General features: G+C 39.2%; 1 protein-coding gene across 1 annotated transcript in view; it reads right to left on the bottom strand.

The window, feature by feature from the left end:
• The window catches only part of HECTD4 (HECT domain E3 ubiquitin protein ligase 4), a 119,705-nt gene extending 98,105 nt beyond the window's left edge, over positions 1 to 21,600 (bottom strand). The window contains exons 1-6 of the mRNA XM_023733791.1: positions 21,211 to 21,600; positions 17,550 to 17,639; positions 16,478 to 16,608; positions 11,993 to 12,101; positions 11,191 to 11,329; positions 8,449 to 8,619 (exon numbers count right to left, since the gene is read on the bottom strand). Coding sequence (XP_023589559.1) covers positions 8,449 to 8,619; positions 11,191 to 11,329; positions 11,993 to 12,101; positions 16,478 to 16,608; positions 17,550 to 17,639; positions 21,211 to 21,473 — 903 coding nt within the window. The 5' untranslated portion in view covers positions 21,474 to 21,600. The remainder of the gene's footprint in view (positions 1 to 8,448; positions 8,620 to 11,190; positions 11,330 to 11,992; positions 12,102 to 16,477; positions 16,609 to 17,549; positions 17,640 to 21,210) is intronic.
• Positions 21,601 to 24,469: the final 2,869 nt, after the last annotated feature.

Here is a 24,469-nt window from a genome sequence, read left to right as displayed (position 1 = left end):
CCTGAAGTACAAAAAAAAAAAAAAAAAAACTTAAGTGCTCTCTAGAAACTATTGCAAAGAAAACAAAGAGTAAACTAAGTTTGAGTGTTTTACTTTTTCATAATAGCCCAAATTCTAAATGTAATGAACCAAGTTTAATAAGTTCTACAAAAAGTTGTTCATTAAAATCTCTTATACTGAGTGCCACAGGCAGCACTAATTGCAAACCTCTGACAGATACAAGTAAGATGAGAGGAAAACAGATCAATCCGTTTTCGACTTACTATTAAGTACAACTACGAGGATAATATCTTCTTGAAATAGAATTAGTGGCTAAAATACAAACTCTATATCAACAATAAAAAAAAAAAACCCGTTGCCGTCACGTGGATTTTGACTCAGAGCAACCGTACAGGACAGGGTAGAACTGCCCCACAGGGTTTCCAAGGAGCAGCTGGTGGATTCAAACTGCTGACCTTTTGGTTAGCAGTCAAACTCTTTAACCACTGCGGCTCCAATATTAACAACAATTAACATTAACAGAAGCTACGTGGGTACTGGCAGAGCAATTGTGGAGAAGGGCAGACTTTGCCTGCTAAAAACACATGCCGACTTCACCTGGATCCTTGCTGATGCTTGGCAATTCTTTTATCACTTGATTATTCCCCAACAAAACCTCTAGAGCAGTGATTCCAAAACTCCTTCACCAATTTTGAGCGTGACTTCAAGCAGATCACCTTGCTTTCACTCACCATAAGCTTCTCCCAATCATCTCTCTTCCAGCTCAAGAATCTTTGTATTCAGCCTCATTTGTTCTTCCTGTCCTCTTATTTCAGAGGAAGAAGCGTTTCAGCTTGTACTATTTAAGGTTAACTCTTCCACTTCTGCCTCTGATCCCACGTTCTTCTGCTTCCTCTCTAACTGCTCCCTCTGCCCCTCCATCATCAATGTCTCCCTCTCTACTTCCTTCCTGTCCTTTGGTTTCAAGTACTCACAGGTCTCCAAGATCTTAAACAAAATCCTGCTGGCCCATCAAAATACGATCCATTTTTTCCCCACTTCCATTTGCCATCCAATGTCTCGACTATATCTCATGCAGCCTCTGGAGTCCCTGGCCCCCTTCCAGAGATTGGACTCCCAGATCAGGCTGGAGTCTCAGCAACTGGTCCCAGTGGAGGGAGGAAGGGCAGGCCTGCAGCTGTGGGGTGTGGAGATATGAGAGTAGGAGTGCAAAGCTGCAAGTCTAAGGGAGCAACTAGAAAGCAAAGAAGGAGTCCAAAGTGACAGGTTGGTAACAGGCAAGAGGCAAGAGAAAGCAAGTAAATTCAGGAGCACAGCCAGGAAAGCTTCCCATAGGCGGCTATGCATATGGGGGTGGGGAGTCTCTTATGACACATTCACGAACGATAAGTGAAAGGATTTCTTAGAGAGCCCAAAAGTGCTGTTTCTATGTCCTCACCCCCTGCATCTTAACCCTGCGCGGTTTGGTCTCTGCACTCAGCACTCTCTAATGAGCAGACATTCTTGATGATCCACCAGAAACCTAAAACCCAAACCATTCACCGCTTCCCAGGCTTCCTTGGATGCTGTGCCATGGTTGCCAGACTTGTTGGGATTCTTGGTGGTAACACACAATCCTGGTTCATATGTTTTTAATGTAAGGTCTGTACTAGTGAGCGAAGCCAACACAGTCCCTGCCCTACTGCTTTCTCTCTTCTTTGCTGGTTCCGCATCTCCACCTGCTAAGTGACAGCATTCCCAGGATTCAGACCCAGTCTCTAGTGTCTAGGCCATCTGCTGGAACACTCTGTCCCATCATTCAGGACTCAGGCAGAATGTCACCCACTCAAAGGGGCCTTCCCTAATTACCATTCTAAAGACGACCCCTCCCCACCCGAGTCATATCACCATTTTGTTATCTGCACAGCACTTACTCTCTGAAATGATCTTACTCATTAATTCCATTATTGTTTGCGTCTCTATCTCCTCCCACCTGAATCAAATGTCAGCTCCCTGAGAGCAGGAATCTTGCCTGCCTTGTTCACCAAAACGTTCCCAGCACTTAATAGGCATTCAATAAATAGTCGATGTCTCCCCGAATAAACGAATCAATAACCTCCCTCAAATTCAACTATCACCTCCTCGTGGCAAATCTCAAATTTCTATCTATAGACCATCCTTGCTATGAAGATCTAGTCCTAGTTTTCTAACTGCCGCCTTACACCCCACATTTCTGCCTGAATATCCAACTGTCGCCTAAAATTCAACATCCACCTCTTACCACATCGTTTTACCCCGTTCTCCTGCTAGGTTAATCTTTAGCAAGCATAGCTCTATTTACGTCACACAACTCTAAATATAACCCTTCGAAGGCAGCCAAGATAAAAATCAATCACTTTAAGCTTGGCATTCAAAAGCATTACCCAATCCGGTGCTATGAGAAAATCAAGGGATAACTTTTAAAAAAAAAAGAACAGAAACTATATTATTGTGTCCAAATACTTTAAAAATACTGAAAATAAAAACTGATAAAGCAGTTGTGAGAAGCAAGACGGTCTGAGGTTTGGTGCACAAGTGGCAAATCTGCTGGAAATGGACTTCAGCAAAGAAGCTATTGGGAGTTAAAAAGCTACTGATTTAGAAAGGAGAAGAGGAAGAAGCAGCACAGAATTAGTAGTGACGAGGGGCTTCCCTCCTAGCTCCCAGTTTTACCATCCTGGTCTAAGCCACCATCATCTCAAGGCTGCTGTCTGGTCTCTCCCTCCTTCCACCTTTGCACCCCCATGGTTTATTCTCCACACAGCAAAAGGACAGGACATAAAGACAGTAAGAATAATCTCTTTCAAGAGTTTTGCTCTAAAGAGGAACAAAGAAATAGGGCTGTAGCTGGAGGGGACTATGGTCAAGGGAGTTGTTTGTTTTTTCAAGATGGGATACACTATGTATAATATATTTGTATGCTGTTGTGAATAATCCATTGAGAGTGGAAAGTTGTTAACACAGGAGAACAATTTTGGAAGGCATGCCCTCTGCTCCCAGCTTTTATTACTCAGCTGGTAGTGAATACACACAATATTCTAAACCTAGTTTTTTGTATTAACAATAAAATTTGGAAATCAATCTACTTCAATATATGCAAATCTGCCTCATACTTTTGAACGGCTACATAGTGGTCCATTCTGTAGAAGTACCATAGGCAGTGAATTAGTATCTGTGTTAAGCTTCCCAAGTTAGCATTTTAGAAGCTGCTAAATTAGTGGCCTGTGATGATTTTGAAAAAAAAAAAAAATGATGAAAAATTTCAAGCATATACAAAAACAGAGAATAGTATAATGAACCTTCCTATACCCATCATCCAGATTCAACAATTATCCAGATACTGCCATACTTGCTTCACCTATCCCCTTCTTTTTTGGCTCGAGTATTTTAAAGCATATTCTAAACATCATTAATTCCACTCCTACTTACTTCATTAAACATTTCTAAAAATATGGACATTTTCTTACATAACCACAGTGCCACTATCATATTTAAAAGATAAATTAACAATAACCCTTTGGTTTCATCTAATATCGTTTTACATTCAAATTTCCAATTCTCTCCCAAAAGTTCTTTTACAGTTGGTTTACTTGAATCAGACTCCAAAAAATGATTCAAAAGTTGTTCTTTTAACCTAGAGCAGGCTCCTCCCTTTCCAATCTTTATTTCATGCTGCTGGCAGAGGCTAATTTTAGTTGTTCTACTTTCTCCACAGCAGGTATGGGCTTTTGATTGTATAACTCTGTATCTGAAAATATCTTTATGTTGTCTTTACAGTTGATTGATACTTTCATTGAATACTGATTTCTAAGTTGGAAATCAATATCTCTTAGAATTTTGAAAGTACTGTTCCATTTTTGTATCCAGTGTTGATACTGAAAACTCTGGTGCTTTTCTAATTCCTCAACATTTGTATATGATTGTTTTTCTTTCTGGAAGTTTTAGAACCTTCTCTGTATCCCTGGTTATTTGAAATTTCATGATGATGTATCTTGGTGTGGACGTTTTTCATTTCATTGTGCCGGATACCTGGTGAGCCCAATAACCTTTGGTCTGAAAATTTTCTCCTATTATTTCTTTGATCATGCCATTCTCTTTATTTTCGCTATTCTTTTTTTGGAATTCCTAATAGTAAGACTTTAGATAGATTATTCCTCTACATCTTTTATGTTTTCTCTCATGTTTACTGTTCTTTATCTATTTGTCCTACTTTCTGAGAGATTTCTTTTTATCTTTCAACCCTTGTAATGACTTTTTAAAAAATTTGACCATCGTAGTTTTATTTCCAGGAGCTCTTTCTCATTCTGACTGTTCCTTTCTCATGATACCCTCCTGTTCTGTTTTATAAATGCAATATCTTCTATCTCACAGATAATTAATGTTTGTGAAGTTTTATTCTGTTCCTTTTACTAACTGCTTCTTCTGATTTCTTTTTCTTAATTTTAGATTAGAAAAAGAATTTGAAAATATTGGAGGCTTTCCAATTTCTCTAGGGATCCTTGGTTGTCTGTCCTTTTTTTTTTTTTTTTTTTTTGATTTTTAAAACTTTTTATTTGCGAAATTTTAAAACGTACGTTAAAAAAAGAGAGAGAGTATTTTCACCAAAAAAAAAGGTTGAGAAGTTAGAGGGTTGACATGTTGTGGGGTTGTTAACCAATGTCATAAAACAATATGTGTACTACTGTTTCATGAAAACTATTTGTTCTGTAAGCCTTCACCTGAAGTACAATAAAAAAAAAAAAAGAGAGAGAGAATAGTATAATGAGATCCCTACATACCCATCACCTAGTTTCGACAATTATCACTATTTTGCCAATCTTTTTTTATCTATTCCTTTCTCCTCACACACACACACACACACACACACACACACACACACGCACGCACGTACGCACGTACGCACATACACACATACCCCTCCAAAGTTTGCGGGATTTCTTTCTTTTTTTTTTGGTCTGCTCTTTTTTTTTTTTTTCCCACCAGTTCAGCATTAATCAGGAATTCTGTGGACGTAGTTGAGGGTTGTTACTGGAGACTCCACTTGCAGGTGACTGACCAGGGAGCAAACCTTTCCTTTCCTTAGATGAACCACAAACATCAGGTATGTAGAGGCCACCAGGGTCATTCAGTTTCTACAGAAAATAAATGTCTAGTCTTTTGCCTGGGCAGCCAGTATCTGACTTCAAGTATTATGTGCGCCAGGACGGGTAGTGGTGACTGTTCTTTATACTAACTTTCAATAGCCAACCCTGTCTCACAATGGCTCTCTACCGTACCTGATGCCACCAATTCCTAAGACTCTCCAAGGTTTTGCGTGGGCAGATCATCTCTCTCCTCTTGGTATTCCCCTGAACATACACTTTTAGTTTTAGCTTTCTTCACGGTGAAGGATAGGAAGGGACATTACTATCTCTATCTTATAAAAAAGGGGGGCAAGAGAGCCTGCCTAGTGTTGATGAACAAGAAATAAAGGTTTAACTATAAGTCACAAAGACAACCAAAAGAAGAACAAAAATCAACACCACAAAAACATTAGGAGGAAGAAGGAAAGAAAGGGGGAGTTGATCCAAATTCTCATCTATTACAGCAAAAAAATCAACAGACAATATTTTAGAGTTCATAAATGAAGAAACAGCAACCTAAGCATTTTATTGAGAGTTATGAAGGTAAACAGCAGAAGAGCCAAAAGCTGAAACTATTAAAGCAACTTCCTATAAGGAGCATGCCAGGAGATGGAAGGATGGGACACGGGACTCAAGGTTTTCATTATGAACACGTATGTGCTACTTGATGTTTTAAACCACGTGCATGTGTTTCTTTGATACAAATTTTCTTTTAATTTAATAAAAGCATATCAAGGAAAGGGGGAATTCTTCAATGTTTTCCCATTATTCTTAGGGTGTTGATGTTGTTAGGTGCTGTGGAGTCAATTTTGACTCACAGTGACCCTATGTCACACAGTAGAATTGCCCCATAGGGTTTTCTAGGCTAAGCTTTATGGGAGTAGATAGCCAGGTCTTTCTCTCGCAAAGCTGCTGGGTGGGTTCCAACAGTCAACCTTTCGGTTAGCAGCCTAGCATTTAATGATTGTGCCACCAGGGCTCCTTATTCTTAGGATAGGCACCTAAATTCTTTAAACAGCCAGTAACTCTGTTTAAAAATAAATCAACAAAAAAAGCTTTTCAGAAAATTGATTTATGAACACAGGTTCAAGTAGTACAATCTCTAGCAGACCAATTCAAAGATTCACTCTGGCAGTGACATTTTATAAGAAAAGATAATGGGTAGAGAATCACGGTTAGACTAGACAGAAAAACAAAAGAACGCATGGTTAAAGGTTAGTAGACTCCTGACTGACAGAGAGCTGGTAGGATGGATGACTGGTTTCCCAGAAAAAGTTTTTTCCATTAAAATTTATCAGAAAATCCCTTCAGTGTTTTTTTTTTTTGTTGTTGTTGTTTTTTCAGGAATGCTAATTTCTTCCCAGAAGGAGGCTGTAAAAATTATATCATGAAAAAAAAAATTCTGTCACAGACCTGTTTGGGGGCAATTTTCTTCTTTACAAGTTCCTATAAATACTTATCTAGACCATCACTGTCTAACAGAACTTTCTGCAATGACGGAAATGTTCCCAGCCACAAGTGGCTACTGAGTACTGGCAATGTGGCTAGTGCAACTGAAGAAATGAATTTTTAATTTTATTTAATTTACATTTAAATTGAAAGGCCTGGGGCAGTGCAGGTTTATGCCCTGCCTCAACTCCCAGTCTCTTCTCACCCAAAGCCCTCCTTCTCTCTGCATTCCAGATACTTGGGCCCTTTTTTTTTTTTAAGTAATACTTTAGTGTGTTTTCAGTGAAGGTTTACACAGTAGTTTAGGTTCCCATTCAACAATTTCTATATAAGTTGTTCGGCAACATTGGTTACATTCTTCATAATGTGTGAACAGTCTCATCATTTCCATCTGGTTATTCTGTTTCCCTTAATCTAGCTTCCCTACTCCCTTACATTCTCATCTTTGCTTTAAAGTAATTGTTTGGTCTCACATACATGGTGTTTTTGTTTTTGTTTTTTTAATTTTCAAAAACTTTGTATTTAGAAGAAATTATAGACTCACAGTCCATTCCAAAAATAGTACAGAGATTCCCTTGAACTCTTCACCCAACTTTCCTTAATGGTAACAGCTTTCATGACTAGAGTACAACATCAAAACCAGGAAACTGGTATTAGTATAATACTATTAACTAGATTACTGGCTTTATTTAGATTTCACTAATTTTTACATGTACTCATTTGTGTGTGTGTGTAGTTTTATAAAATTTTATCTCAAATATACTTTTGTATGACCACCACCACAAACAAGATACAGAACTATTATTTCATCACCACCAAGGACTTCACTTAGGTGGCTTTTATTGAATTCTGTTGTAACATATCGCTAGCTTGCACATTCTGAATCAGAACTGGTTTACTTTCACTTGCTAATATAATGAAACCTCTGAGTGCCAGAACTCGAAGGGACTGCCTAGTTTTTCCGGGTTTCGCGTGGTGCAGTCTTATCGTTTTTCTATCGCTATTAGCACGAAATATTTGTGTTTTCCTTCTCTGGCAGGTTTCTGCCTTACATAGGCTCCAGTTTTTGCAGGTTTTACTGTATGTCCAATTGAAATATAATCTCTTCAACATATAGATGATTTTTTTTAAAGGAACACAGTACTTACGGGTGATAGTATTTTTCTGAGCTGGGCTCTCTTTTATTTCCTGAAACACACATGCTCACTCCTGCCACAAAGCCTTTGCACTTGTGACCCCTGCTTCCTAGAATGTTCTTCCTTCCCTATTCTTCAACTCCTTCATCTGGTTAACTACTACTTTTCCTTTGCTATGTAAAATTACCTTGTCCACTTATTTGTTCACTTCTTTATGGTTAATTTTTTTTTGTCTCTCTAACACCATCACCCCAACCCAGCCACCAGGTAGAATATAAGCTCCATTTGAGCAAGGACCCTGCCCACCTAGTTCATCACTATATTTGCTACACCTAGAACTGCTAACACACAGTAGACTTTCAGCTAATATCTAATGAATGAATGATCTCTAACAATATTAACTGTCACCTCTCTCAGAGACTCCCAACTTCTATCTACAGATCCATTCTTGTTGCTGCAGTTTAATCCCACATCTCCAATTGCCCCATGAGCAATTCTACTTAAATACCCCACTCACTACACATTAACCTTCAGAAAGCTTGTGTCACACAGTTCCAAACAAATAAACAAACAAACATTCCAAGACATCCAAGAGAAAGGTCAGTTTTAATGAGGAAACACTGAACACATACTGCAAAATTCTTAGGTCCTTTGTATACCAATATAAAGAGAAAGCAAACAAACATTTCTGCAGAGACATAAAATGAGAAAGATAAACCTACCACAAGTTCAAAAATGTCCATGAAGACAGAATGTCCCTTAGGTGTTTTCTCATTCAGACTGGCAGGAGACCAGATCCAATAGAAGTAAGTGCCATCTGAAGAAAGATGCACAGTGCTCATAGTGCTGCCAACAGGGAGGTGATTGGCTGGCATTGGCACCATCTGACACACCTGGATGTAAAAGGGAGAAAAACTTCATTAGTGTAACAGTGAAATTCTGATGAAGTCCATCAGCTCATCATCGATGGTATTAAATCCCAAGATGAGAATTCACTAGGCTTCCCGGTTAAAATAAAACTAATATTTATCTCCAAGAATAATATGTGGAAATTACTTAATAAGAATATAAAAGCTCATATAATGGGCAATAAAATAAATATGAATAGCCCTGAAGTAGATAAAAGGATTCTTGAGATTAACTCAAATTATATTTTAATAGGAAAAAATATTTACTTAACACTTTGAATCTGCTGTACGTGTTTTATACTAAAACACAAAGTTTTCGAGAAATAATACTTCCTGAAATTTCCTTAGTAAATAAAATTTAAGACTATTAATTATACTTAAGAGATAGGAGCTATTATCTTATTCATCTTTATATCACCAGCACCTAATTCAGACCTAACTCAAAGTTGTTTAAGAAATATGGAAAACTTAACTCCACTGAACATGTATCCTTATTTCTGAAAATGGAGTAAAAGGTAGAAGTTTGCCTGCAAAAAAAAAAGAGAAAGAAAGAAATATGGAAGGAAGTAAAAAAGAGAGGGCAGAAGGCAGGCAAGAGGGAAAGAAGAAAAGAGGGAGAAGGAGGAGGAAAAAGAAGTCAGAAAGAAATGAAGGCATATGAAATATCCTAACTTGGCACATGAAGGCTCATTGAAATTCACCAAGTCCATCAGGGAGGAGAAGACAAACACCAATTCCCTATATTAGACATGAAGGCATGTGTTTCTAATACTAAACATCCTTCATTTTCAGCGTAATGAATTTGTTTTGCATTGTTTCACATTAAATGTGTGGTTACATACTAATTTTTACTGCCAGAGATCAGCACTTAAAATAAGGTAAAATGAGAATGAAGAAAATAGCTGACTACGTTTTTTAAAAAATCCAGGAGTAGGAGAAGAAGTTGAAAACCCAGGATAAAAGTAATTAGAGAAGGTCAGATGCCCTCAGGCAAGAGTAAGAACTCTCTTCAGTTACTCCAACTCTTTTGATGAGTCAGAAGTTTTCGTAAGATTACTTTTGACCCCTCAACTCATTCCAGATGAACTTCTACCCAGACTTGTTTTGCTGTAATCACACTTTGAACTTGTCGTGCCAGGAAATCTACCAAGTTGACAGCTAACTGGTTGGCCTAAGTTAGCCCCAAACTGCTTCCAAGGCACACATCTAGATAGTGACCTACAGTGCTGCTTTCTTGGACAACGTCAAATTTTTTGTAACAACATAGAGGAAACTAACGTAAACCCATTGTTTCAAATGTAAACCATGTTATGAAATTTGACATCTGTTTAACTTCTAGGCTTATAAGTTCTTTTTCAAAAAAATATGAGACATATCTCATCGGTTTGCTTTAGTAACAAGATATGAAGTCAATTGGGCATCAATTCTTTAATTCCTTCATTTCGCTCATTCAGTAATCATTGAACATCTATTATGAGCTCTGGAGATACAATGATGAATAATACTCAGTGTCTGTTCTCCACGCAAGGCATAGTTGAGTGATGGACAAAAAGAGACAAAACCTCCCATTTATTTTCTGGATATGAGTACTCTCAGGGTTCTCACTCCACAGATGGTAACGCTAACCATTCAGTTCAACTTTGGTTGAAAGGCATAAAGTTATAACTTAAAGAACTCAATCTCTAGAGCTAAGAACCATGGGCTCAAGTTCTGGTAATGTGGTTACTGGCTGTGTGGGCTTGGGCAAGTTACTTAACCTCTCTGAGCTGCATTCATCTATTCAACGATAAACACTTATGGAGTACTTACAATGTGCCTAGCCTCAGTTGCCTTATCTGTAAGATGAGCCCACCACAGTTACACCTCACGGGTAGGGAAAGGAAGTATATGTAAGTTGTCTAGGTTGGGGTCCGGCACAGGGAGAGACACTGATAACGGTAGTTACTGTCATTGTTATTATTATCCATTAGCTATTCTGTGCCAGGGATATAAAGATAAGTAAGACAGAATCTAGTCCTAGAAGATCTATAGGATCTGGTAGGGCAGCCAGACACACGAACAGGTAATTTTTCAGTATAATGTAGCAAGTGCTGTGATACACAGCACTAAAGATAAGCTCTTAATCCCTAACACACAATTATTTTATTCTAAACTCATTTCAAAGCTCCCTTTCCCACTGAAAGGCTATTTAGAACAAATTGAATAGGGAAATGACGCCATCCCAAAAGAGATCTGGTAAAAAAGGAAAAAACAAAAAAAAGCTAGTATTTATACCATCTTTGATTCTCTAAAGTTTTCGTTTTTTTTCCCATAATAAAAAAAAAAAAAGGTTTGTTGTTGGCCTTAGTAACTCTTAGACAGCATATTCATGGGGTGGCGGGGGCGGGTGTCACTCAAGACACTAGAGAAAAACAGAACACTGAAACTCTGAAAGTTAGAAGGATGCCACTCTGGCAGGAAAAATATATCAACTGTATTATTATTGCTTCTGATGATTTCAGAGACTTCCCTCATGTATACAAAATATGCAAGACAACGCCTTTGTTGTCTGTTTACCTGAAGAGTATTCTGGTCGATGACCTGGAAAAGGGAGTGAGGCTTATTATCAAAAGACACAGGCCTGTGGAGAAGACTGCTGCTGCCAAAAGCAACCCATCCCGGCTCCAGCTCCTCGTTGCGGCAGTACACGAAACCTCTGCACGAGAGACAGCGGCACAGGCTGAGTCACAGCGCTTTCTCGGAACCAGACACAGGCAACATTTTCTACCTCATCGGAAAAAATGACCACAGGATGCAAAACATCTGAAGGACAGTGAGCATATCACGTCAACATTGGGGCCGACACACTATGGCAAATACAAAGTTTCTACAACTAATTAGAGAGAAGAAAAGGTTGGGGGAAAGGCCTAACGAAATATATACCAGGATCTCACACCGTGGTTTCTTTTCGAAGCAATTCATAGATCTTATATCCCAATTGAAAATCACTGCTAATCCAATGTCAAATCCAAGTACAAAAAGATTTAATCAGAAAATTTTCCATTTATCAACCTGGAGAAGTCACTGATACTGTTATAGAAATTCTGATCATAAAGCAATTCCTGGTTAGAAACAGCGATCGTAGCGCTACCAAATGCTGTCAGAGTCCAGACAAAGCTAAAATGCATGAAGAGAACATGAGGAAGGTGGAAGGTGGCAATAAAAGAAAAGGAACGGATTTGTGTGATTTAATTTAGACTTATTATTAGTTACTAACCTATGGGGAGTCAGTACGCACCCCCAGGTGTTTTCTTCACAAAGACTAACATAAAGAGAAAATGTTTCAGCCAAATCATTCAGCAAGTTCCACGCAACTGACCTGAGAGTACCATGTAATCCAGAGCCCAGTTTGCTTACTCCTCTTCCAACTGAGTTAGTCGTATACAGGTAAAGGCCATCCGCTGTGAGACAGCGTCCCAGGTCAGCATCTGAAAGTGATTTTCACAGGTAAATTATATAGGTTTTTCCTAATGAAGCTGCAAGCATGCTTTGTCTGCTGAAAAAGGCTTTAGGAGGTTGTCATGGATTGAATTGTGTCCCCCAAAAAATGTGGGTAAAAACTTGGCTAGGTCATGATTCCCAGTATTGTATGATTGTGTTATCTGATGTGATTTTCTTATGTGTTGTGAACTCTACCACTAAGATGAGATTATATGGGATCTCCTCATGTGTTATAAATTCTATCACTGTGATGAGGTTATACTGATGAGGCTGACAAGCTTAGTGTCTTAATGCAATCTCTTTTGAGATAGAAAAGAGAGAAGCGAGCAGAGACACATGAAAACCTCGTACCACCAAGAAAGCAGTGCCGGGAGCAGAGCACGTCCTTCCTGTCAGCTCCCAGACCAAGGGAAGACTGATGACATGGACCTTCCTCCAGAGCCGATGGTGAAAGCGTTCCCCTGGAGCTGAAGCCCTGAATTTGGACTTGTAGCCTACTGGACTGTGAGAGAATAAACTTCTCTTTGCTAAAACCATCCACTTGCAGTATTTCTGTTGGAGCAGCACCAGATGACTGAGACAGGAGTTGAGTGAAAGATAATCTCCCACTTCTAAAATAAGAGCTTCAATGTGACTTCCAGGGAAGATGGCTCATAAACCCCAAAATCAAACATTCAAAATGCATGTGGGATCAAGGACCAGGATCAGGCAAGGAGGTAAGAAACAGTTATTAGTGGGAGAACATGGTTCAGCCTGCCAAACATTTTTTCTTTCTTTTTTTTTGAAAAGAAAAATACTGAGTCAATTTTAAGCATCCCTCATTCTAACTGGAAATGATAAAGTGCATGATACTTTTATCAATGATGGTGTAGTAGGGAAGGCATGAGCTTTCAACTGCCTTGGGCACTTACTAGGTGACCTTGGACCTCTCTGAGCTTCAGTTTCTTCATCTGTAAGATGAGTACAGTAACATATACTTGAAGGGTTACTGTGATGGTTACGTGAGATAATATAGACAATATACCTGACGCTGCTGGGTACAACAGTCAGTGTTCCATGAATGGTGAATGACATTATGTTGATATACTGATGATATACACTGGACTAAAATCTGCTTCTATGGATTTTCCATACAGACATCCTAATTTTAGTTTCTGGAGCAACATTAGCACAAAAGGATAATATCTCTTCTATTTATAAATAGCAATTAACTAAACGGGCAGCTTCTGTCCGGAGGTGAGATGGGAAGGCAGAAAAGGTTAGGAGCTGGCTGAATGGACATGGGGAATCGGGGGTGGAAAGGAGGAGTGTGCTGTCACAGTATGGGGAGAACAATTAGGGTCACATAACAATGTACGTACAAATTTTTGTATGGGAAAAAATTTAAAACAAGCGATTACTTTTCCCCTTAGCTAAGTCTTCCCCAAGTTAAAATAAACAGTATCTCTCTATATGATAGTAAATGGTTTCCTAACCATATTCTAAAGAATTTGCCTCAAAGAGAGCTCATAGGTAAAACTATGAGTGTTAAATTTCATTAACATTCCACTCACAATGTTTAGCGGTGTTTGTCACCTGAAGCAATGTCACATTTGTTGGAGGAAACAGAATGTTACACCACTCAAATTAATACTGAGTATGCTGTTATCTTGGAGCCCTGGTGGCGCAGTAGTTAAGTGCTTGGCTGCTAACCAAAAGGCTGGCAGTTCGAATCCACCAGTCGCTCTTTGGAAACCCTATGGGGCCGTTCTACTCTGCCCATAGGGTCGCTATGATTTGGAATCGACTCGATAGCAACAGGTTTTTTTTTTTTTTTGGTATGCTGTTATCTTAAAAATTCAGTTTACTAATCTGAGACAACTGGGACCTGTAAATATTGGTTCCAGAAAAAAAAAATTAAGTAGGTAATAATTTTTTAAATATTTCACACCTTAAACATTTTATTTTATCTTAATTTATTTTAACCTAAAATTTATAAATATACGTTTATTCACCAATGTTTAGATGAAGGCCCAAGACCTTTTGAGTCGGTCTGGCCAAGGGTGGCAGTGAAGGGGCTAGATTAAACAGACTAGCCAGGACTATTCTCTCAACTTCTATACATGCTGAATGCTTCCATATTAAAAGTTAAATAAGATTATCTTTAAATTATTATAAGAAAAGCATCCTCTGTCGAGAAGCAAAACCAAAGGTACAGAAGAGTGAAAAACAAATGAATCAGCTGAGCTTCGTCTTCAGTGAGAAACTTCCCCAAGAGAGGTACTAAGTAGAATAAAGAGAGAAAATAAAGAAGTTTTTGGTTTTGCATGAAAATGTAAATTCGAGCCTGTAAGATTTGAGTACTTCTTGGGGGCTGCAGACTTCTGCTTCTCCTGATGACTCTGGTGGAGTCATGAAGATAATAAATCATCTCCACAAAGGCCTGCCAATTCCTCTTGCCAGTCTCACATGACTGTCTAGAAGAAATGTCGAACGGCGAAAATACACAGGTCCTGGGATGAGACGTGCGAGGGTAGCCTGTTGTTAGATTGAGCTGCATGCCCCTACAGCTGCCCAGGAAGGTCACTCCCATGGAGGGTGGGAAATAATGGGGTGGACAGGACAGAATAGGCTCTCAATAACACATCCAATTAATATCAATTTTCTTCGCAACTTGTCTTTGTTGAGTCTTTCTAAAACATTTGACTTTTTTAATGGAGGCAATTTCCTGGTTTTTTTTGCATTCCTATTTCATCAGTTATGTAATATTTAATGATATAATCACAATAACAAACACCAATGACAATAATAAACAGGTTTTGGAGTAAGGCAGACTCTTGGTAAGCCTGCAACTCTGCGGGTGGGAGCAGAAGTGCACAGATGTGTTGAGCCTCCTGGCCCCGTAGGTCTGGTGTGCCCTGGCATTGGTATGTATGTTTCACCAAGCAATTGGAAAGGCCTGATTCACCTGCCAAGTCAGCGAAGTGGAGGTCAATTAAGAGAGTCTCTGCCATGTTCACTGAGATAAGTACAGTCATGCACCGCATAATATCTGTTTGAGCAACATCCAACCACATATATGTCGGTGGTCCCACAAGGTTACAACAGAGTTCAGAAATCCCCATGGGAGAATGGGACATAGTGGCTTTAGGCATGTCACCCTCAAAATCATGATGATTCTCAAAAACAAAGAAAAAATTCTCCAAGCCGTTAAAGGACTGGTTCCATTGAAAGCTACAAGGCTGTATCAGATAAGGAGAAATTTCTAATGACATGGATTGAGGACCAAACACACAAGCAGATCCCTCTCAGCACACTGACGATCATCGCTAAGGCACAAAGCTTGTTTGAGATGCCTAAAGAAAAAGCAGGACCACACTACGGGATCGAGTTTAGTGCTAGCTCTGGGTGGTTCAAGTGCCTCAAACAATGTTTTTCGCTGCATAATGTGAAAGTGAGTGGTGAGTCTGTGCGTGTTGATGCAAAGGCAGCAGGTGGATTTATTGAAAGCTTAGATAAACCAATTGTAGAGGGAGGTTATTTGCCCCAAGAAATTTTTAATACGAATGAAACCTCCTTATTCTGGAAGCGAATGCCAAAAAGGACCGTCATCCATAATATGGTGTTTGCACAATGTCCAAATCACGTAACATTCTATTTCACAGAACATATCGTGGACATTAAGCGACACATGTCTGTATAATAAAGTGACTTGAAGTACTGTGAAACTGTGTAAAAATATTTCAGTCTGGCCCACTGTGTTTAAAAGAGATACGAAAGAATTCATATTCTCTTGAATCTTCTCATTTTTTTGCTTTTAGGACTGAAAAAAAACCCATTGCCATCAGGTCGATTCCGACTCACAGCAACCCTATTAAGACAGAGTACCGTACAGTTTCCAAGCAGTGGCTGGTGGATTCGAACTGCCAACCTTTTGGTTAGCAGCCGTACCTCTTAAACACTGCACCACCAGTTTCCTTTAGGACTGAAGCCCTCACAAATACACACAATAAATTACTAAAAGAAATTGTATCAAGCAGCAAGACCTGATACTTTTATTAGCAGACAAAAACTTTCAATTTAAGGCTCCCATGACCAAACTCAAATGCCCAGAAACCAATTTAAGCAATTCATGCCTCCTTGGCAGGAGTGTATGGATGATACCTTTCCTTTCGATAGTAAAACCTATCTATTTTCTTACCTCACAGAGTATCAACTTTTATACTTTTCCTGATAACACAACAATGAACACACTGTATATGAATCATGAGCTTTTAATTAAAAGGAACACACAGAGTTATGTCTAAATTCTTCACCACAATGATCTAAAGCCATTATTTTTACATTTTAATATAAATCCCAGGACAAAAAACCCTCACATTACCTTTATTTTCAGAACTGGAGCCAGTGTTGCTATCTGGCGCCGGCAACATATCTTCATACCCCCATGATACTATGTGTTTGCCGCCAAGCAAGCAGGAAGGTGATCCAGGTCCCCCTTCCAAAAGCAACAGCCTATAAGGGGAGAAGGAGAATCACAAAGACTCTGAGACTATCCATTTCAGCAAGAAAATAAAAGTCTACCTACCACCTCAAAGAGCAGAAAACTCAGATAGTTTTATATAAATTACTCATCTGTAAAGATATTCACAATATATTTTAAATGAAAAAAGTAGACTACAAAACTGTTGATAGAAATGTTATGATACAATTATAATTCCATGTAAAAATTTTTTACAGAGTTATAATTATATATAACATATAGATAATACATATTTATGTTATATATAATATAAATATACATATTTACAGATTTATAATTATATTGCAACATATAATTATATTGGAACATATATATCGGAACATATCATTATATTAGAACATATATGCATATATATACATATATATATACACACACACACATATATATAGCATGTGTGTGACATGAATGGATTAGGAAGCACATACCCCAAAACATTAGGAATAATTATTTCTGGTGGTAAGATTATGAATGATTTTCACTTTCTTCTTTACACCTCAATATATTATCACCTTGAATTTTACAATAAGCATTCAATTCACTACAAGCTATTGCATTTTTAAAAAACACAAAAATAAAAGAGAATGAACAATAACAAGTTGTAGGAACACTTTCAAAAAAGGAAAGATAACACAAACCTAAAATTTGTACTTATTATATATATTACAACATGTTGTTAGGTGCCGTCAAGTTAGTTCCAACTCATAGCAACCCTGTGTACGACAGAATGAAACACTGCCTGGTCCTATTATATTATATGTTATAACATAGTTATTAAAAATATAAACTAGACATTTTATCACTACATTTTTCCCTATTAAGTGATAAGAGTTTAGGAATCTACTTATTAAAAGAGCCTTTAGGCACAAATCTGCCATGTTTGGAAGAAGGTTAGGGATCCTAAGTGACAACTTACCTATATAGTACATCAGCTACAGGCAGGGACCCTAGATCAGTCTGTTTCTGTAATAGATGCACTGTATGAACAAAAGTTTTCAATGATCCCCTAAAAACGAAAGGAGGGAATAGAAAATTATCAACATTGACAGTCAAATGATTTAGGTGATTAATGTCAGTTTTATTGACTATATGGGAACAATCTAAAATTTGTCTACGTGCTTCTGCCAATCAGAAGATGCACTGTACAAAATATACTTGATTCTTACCTATTACCATTGGCTTATACAAAAAGTTATTATGTGAGTGGCACCATGCCATTTATGATGTTCTTCTTGCTTTGTAAAGGTAAACCATTTTCCCCTAATACAAAAGTTGAAAACATAAGGCTCAAGCACAAAGAACATGTGACTATTATGTTTGGATACTGTTTTCATCATCAAGATACCCTCCAGTCTAGAGGAGAGATTTCATACAGTGAGGTTATGTTTAAAATCTAACTGTATTTCTAGGCTTGATTTTTTTTTTTATGTATTTGTTAAGTTGATCGATTTCACATAACATCTGATTGTACTCCATCACGTTAAATACCACGCAAAGGAGTACATTTAAACAGCTAATGCTTTGCGCCAGGAGGTACTCCTTCTGCATCCCTCTGCTGTGAGCACATGATTATAATACCTGCAGGGCTCACCACTATACCCATATCCTTTTGCTTCCCAAGGCTCAAGGCTCTGGAAGTCTGTACTATGGTTAGCAGGATCTAAAAGAAGGTGCTTTTAAGATGCACAAGGCTTACCTGGCCAGATCCCAAGCATAAATCACCACAAGAACACTTCCTGAACTAAACGATTGCCTGTGTCAGATGGGCGGACTTCGGATTGCTGCCTTATTCTCTTGGCCAAGGCTTTAATCACTAGGTATCATATGCCTAAACCCCGAAAGAAATGGAATACCTAACACTGGACCAAGTAAGCCTAAAGTCCTCCTCTTAATTACCCTTTTCACTCTCTCTTAGGTTCAGAGAAGAAAAACCAAAGAACTATATAAGGCAGGGAGGCGGCAGATAGGAAAGCACAAGCTGGGAGTCGGGACACATGGGCTCTGAAACCTGGCTCTGCCACTCACCAGTTGCACAAGCTCTGTCTGTCATCTAACTCCTATGGATGTTTGCCTCTTTGTCTGTCCGACAGGGATACCCTCCTGGGGCACAGTCGGGTTAAAATAAAGGGGTAAGGACACACTGAGAAGTCTAAAACCATTAGCCAACTATAACGTATTATTACCTGAGAGAGTGAATCACATTTTAAGAGCAAAATTTAAACTCCTGCCATGGCTCGTAAGGCCCTACCTGATCTGGGTCCTGCTGACTTCCTTTCCTACCTCCCTCTCTGGTCACTCATCACGTTCCAGTTGCCCTACCCGTTCTGTTGTTCCTCAACTACCCCAAGCACAGAAGGAATACCAGAGCATTGCCACTTGCTGCTCCCTTTGCCTCAAACTGTCGGTCTCTGTTTTTGTTTTTTTTAAGGCTGGCTCTTTTTTGTCATCCAGGACTCAGTTCAAACATCACTTTTCAGTAAGGCCTTCCCTGATATCTCTAGGTAACGGTATCGTTCCCCACCACCACCACCAACCCACCTCCTCCATTTAATCATTGTCTATCAAAAGTTCCTGGTTTGTTTGCTTCATAGTGCTTATCTCTCTCCAAGATTATCTTACACATGTATTTGTTGCTTGTATCTGTCTCTTACTCTCAAGTAAACTCTGCAATTTCAGGACCATCTGCCTTGCTCACTGATGTATCCCGACTGCCCAGAAGAATGCCTTGCACATGGTAAGTGAGAATTAATTACCTCAAGTCCATTCAAGTGTCAGCTCCATAAGGGTAAAGACTATGGCACGAATCAGTATATCCCTAACACCTAGCAAGGTTCCTAGCACATTAGAGATGTTCAATAAACATTAGTTGGTTGAATGAATGAGCAACCATCTTCATAATAATTTGCGGGAAAAGTTGTGTTGTCTTTGAGAGCATCAACCTCAAGTTTCAATAATTTGATCCTAATAACTTTACTAAAAGGGCTCATCTAACATTGAAAAATATGTGATTTCTGTAGTAAATAAAGTCCAAAACAAGATGATAATATTCACAATAGAATAGAAATATGTTAAAAAAGAAAAAAAAAAAAAAGAAGAAGAAAATAAAAACATGTATTTCAACACTTCTGAATGGAATTTGGAATCTCAAATGCATGAAGCAATTTCAATAATTACCTGTGGTATAGAGTGAATTTAGGCACATAACTGAACAGTCAGTTTTATGGTCCAATGTTCAGTAACTTTAAATGTTTGAAACTACAGAGTTGATGATTATTCCTAGCATCCTAAATCCCTGAAAACAGACCCATATAAAAGCAAATTTTCTCAAAAGAGAATGTTTACATTGATAACAAATCTTTTCAGGGCTCAGGACTGTCTTTTGCATATGTAAAAAACAAAAGAAAACAAAAAACAAATTCCATATAAAGCCTCTACAGGGAAACCTATTTCAGTACCACTCAACAATGTCTCCAGAATTAAGCTCATGTCAGGATTTCCACAATCAACCATAGTCTTCAGGGATTTAAAACTAGGTTATGACAATTTGCTCAGGGCAAAGAACCTGACAGTAAATACTGGTACCATTTTGCCTTAAAAATAGCTTGAGATTCAACCATTTGAAGGTCACCTTTGAAGCCATAAAGAGAAAAACAGAGGAAGCAGCCTCGTAGCTAAGAACTTCATAATCCTCCAAGAAGAACTTTCTCACATTTTGCTCCAAAAGGGAAGATCCGAAGAAAAAATTCTGAGGAACGAGGGAAAGACTAGTGACCATGGTCAGACCATGGTCCCAATTGGTCTCTAGACCATGGTCCAAATTGGTCTCTAGACCATGGTCCTAATTAGTCTCTAGACCATGGTCCTAACTGGTCTCTAGACAACTAGACTAGAGGAAAGCTCTCATGAATACGTGCCAGTGATCACACAAGTTACTGGGCACGAAACTACATATATACTTTCCTGGAAAAGCAACTCCAAGCACATTTCTTATTGACAGTAGATCAATAACATCAACTTGCACATGAAGGACAGCACACTATTAAATCTTAAATATACATAGAGAACTCTTTCATTTGAATTGATGGAAGCAAGCATCAGGATCCAGAAATTAGTGGCAAAGTCTGTGTGAATGAGGCCAGGTGAGTAATAACTCACTAACTTGCTGACATGCTCCTTACAGAGAAGCATAAAAAAAAAAAAATTAAAAACCCTCCAAACTTTCTGACCATCCTCACAGGAGAAATTCAGATATAACATCCTTGCTAACTACGTGATCTAAAACAACAATCATCTAAAGGTTGAGTAGATAACGGCAAGGGTTGATTTCCCATTTTAAGCTGTTATTGTGGCATAGCAGAAACAGAAACCTTGAATTTGTGTTCCAGATAGCCACTGGTACCAAATTTGGGTGAAAGCATCTTAGGCACTGTCAGGGACTATGGCATTCAATATTGAAAACAAAGGACTTGAGAACATTAAAATTTCCATCAAATATGTCTGCCTTCTTACTCAATCACCCAAGCCAGGCAGCAGAAGCAGGCTCAAAGTGACCAAGCTGCACATTCAATTGTCCTTACCTGGCACATGCCAAAGCCACCAGGGCAGCAGCAGCATTTTCCTTTTGCTTATATGGGATGTGTTGGCCAGTGTCAGAAGTCTCCTCTAGCCAAGAGCACAGCAAAGTTTCAATTCCATTGAGACAATCAGCAGGCTCCTTGGTCAAGCTCAAGGGCTGGCAGTCGCGAAGGCAGTTCAATAGCACCTCAGCAGTTATGTTACAGAGAGAGGGGTCTGTTCTACTCTGGGACTGAATAAGAGGGAAGACCAGCAAGAGCCCCATCCTTGAGGTGAAGGGAGCTTGCTCAGGCTGCTGCAACAAGCCCTGGCGTTTGAGCAGAGCCAGAGTCTCTTCGTCACCCGAACTTTCCCTTTCATGCTGCTCTTCCAAGGCCAGCTGCCGCTGGGCATTCCACAGTCCTCGCAAGGCATTCAGGCGGTATTCAAGCAAGCGGGCATAGGCATTGCTCTGATTCCCACAAACAGAGCGCAAGCGTTCTGCTAATTCCGTTGGGTTCTTGGTCTCAAATGTTAAAATCTAGGGAAAGAAACAGCAGAGAAGTTGTTGGTATCTAAAAGGCATGTGTTGCTTTCACCAAAGTCATCTGCCGAAGCAAATATGTGCAATGGTATCTAAAAATAGTCTGCACCAAAAATTATTTTAATTGAAACCAAATAGGAAAACATGTACGGTAAAGCCAGTTATTTATTGATGAAGAATTTTCCACTCCTGGCATTTCTGCTAAGGCTCCTATTAAAACTGGCATTAGACCTAATTGAGAGAACTCAAATCATAAAAGAATAAAATTAAGTGTGAAAGTCAGAAAGTAACGCAAGTAATTTGTTGTTTAAAAAATGAAGTAGAGAGGCAGGGCCAAGATGGCAGAGTAGTCAGATGCTTCCTGTGGTCCTGCTTACAACAAAGACCTGAAAAAACAAGTGAATCGATTATATATGACAATCTAGGAGCCCTGAACATCAAAGGTAAAGTTGAGGAATTGGACTGAGTGGCAGGGGGAGGGAGAGATGGTTCGGAAGCAGCGAGGAGCTGCCAGACCTGACTGGGCAGGAACCGGCACCCTGTACGCCAGATCAGCTGGCGAGCATGGTGAGGTAAGCAGTGGTGCTCAGGATGCATTTTCCACATCAGGAGAGACTGAGCAGCGAAGAGTCTACTCGAGCCTCCAGAACCAGTGAAAAGCAGCGCTCAATCGGCAAAAGATAAGTACGTGCGTCTAACCTACCACGCACATCAAAAAACAACCGCTTTGGGAAAAAACTCCCTCCCATTTACCTGCCCCCTCCCTGCTCTGCTCCAGGTCCCAGGACAGCTTCAGCAATTGCCGAGTCCCCTGGGCTGGTAAAAGGACCTATCACGTGCCCTGAACCATTCTCCCGGCCTTGGAGAGGAAATAAATTAACAAACAGGAAAAAATAATCTGCCTAAACCCCTAAGCCAGAAACTCAGGGTAGGCACAGCTCCTTTGCCTAGGCACAGGCATAAGGGGTTTATGGACTTTGAATGTCTTTCACCCCTGCATAGACCTGTGTGGGCTCATTTCAACAGTACAGGCCCTCATTAGCAAAGTACAGCAGGGTATATGCCTGAAGCCTAACTTCAAATGAATCAGCTATGTGGTGGAGAGGCAGGTTTGTGACATTTGACACCACTCTGCCCATTAATGGTAGGGTCCTCACCTACCCACATCAAGGGCCTGAGGACTGGTGGCTCCACCCATGCCACCTAGCCATACATAACAGGGGTCCAAGAATAAGTGGTATCTCCCAGTCCTTATAGAAAACAGCACTGGGTGTCCATAGTCCAGCTATAAAACCTACCCACATATGCACTCTAGGGAACAAGGACATGATTTCCTCCCAGACACTCAGGGGCAGCCGTCAGTCGCCTACCTTGCTCAGCGGGTGACCCCCTACTGCAGCCAGATACCTGTACCTACACCAATCACGCTTGCCTGTCTAGGACTGTAGATGAGAGCCTGCACCACACACTTGGTGACCGACTACCTGGACACCTGAGCTGAATCCATACAAGAAAAATAAAGAGACTCCTGAACTCACATATCTACTAACAGATCTAATCACTTGGTGACAGGACATTAGAGCTTAAAAGGCGTCAATAATCAAACTAGCTCACACGAGCAGCCTATTTGGGCATATCAAAACAAAACAAGAAGTTAGGACAGAGTAAGCAAACATAAAATAAACAACTATAATAACTTATTGATGGCTCGGAGACAACAGTCAACATTAAATCACATAAAGAGGCAGACCACAATGGCTTCAGCAAGCTCCCAAAACAAAGAATGAAGAAATCTTCCAGAGGAAGAGAACTTCTTGTAGTTACCGGAGGTAGAATACAAAAGATTAATATACAGAACTCTTCAATAGATCAGGAAGGAGATCACGCCAAACACAGAACAAGCCAAGGAAGACACAGACAAAGCAACAGACGAACTTAAGAAGATTACAGAAGAGCATAATGACAAATTTAACAGGCTGCAAGAATCCATAGAGAGACAGCAAACAGAAATCCAGAAGATTAACAATAAAATTTCAGAATTAGACAACTCAATAAAAGTCATAAGAGCAGAATTGAGGCAGTGGAAGTCAGAATTAGTAAGATTGAAGACAAAGCACTTGACATCAACTTATTTGAGGAAAAATCAGATAAAAGAATTAAAAAAAAAGAAGCAATCCTAAGAATTATGTGGGACTGTATCAAGAGGAATAACCTACGAGTGACTGGAGCACCAGAACAGGGGGGATAACAGAAAATACAGAGAGAATTGTTTAAGATTTGTTGGCAGAAAACTTCCCCGATATCGTGAAAGATGAGAAGATATCTATCCAAGATGCTCATTGAACCCCACATAAGGTAGATCCCAAAAGAAAGTCACCAAGACATTATAATCAAACTTGCCAAAACCAAAGATAAAGACAGAATTTTAAGAGCGGCTAGGGATAAATGAAAAATCATCTACAAAGGAGAGTCAGTAAGACTAAGCTCAGACTACTCAGCAGAAACCATGCAGGCAAGAAGGAATGGGATGACATATATAAAGCCATGAAGGAAAAAAATTGCCAGCCAAGAATCGTATATCCAGCAAAACTGTCTCTCAAATATGATGGCGAAATTACGGCATTTCCAGATGAACAGAAGTTAAGGGAATTTTCAAAAACCAAACCAAAATTACAAGAAATACTAACGGGAGTCCTCTGGTTAGAAAATCAGTAACATCAGATAACAACCCAAGACTA

This window comes from Trichechus manatus, unplaced genomic scaffold (genome assembly GCF_000243295.1).
Source record: "Trichechus manatus latirostris isolate Lorelei unplaced genomic scaffold, TriManLat1.0 scaffold00061, whole genome shotgun sequence".
NCBI lineage: Eukaryota > Metazoa > Chordata > Mammalia > Sirenia > Trichechidae > Trichechus > Trichechus manatus.
This window is presented reverse-complemented; position numbering and strand designations above follow the sequence as displayed.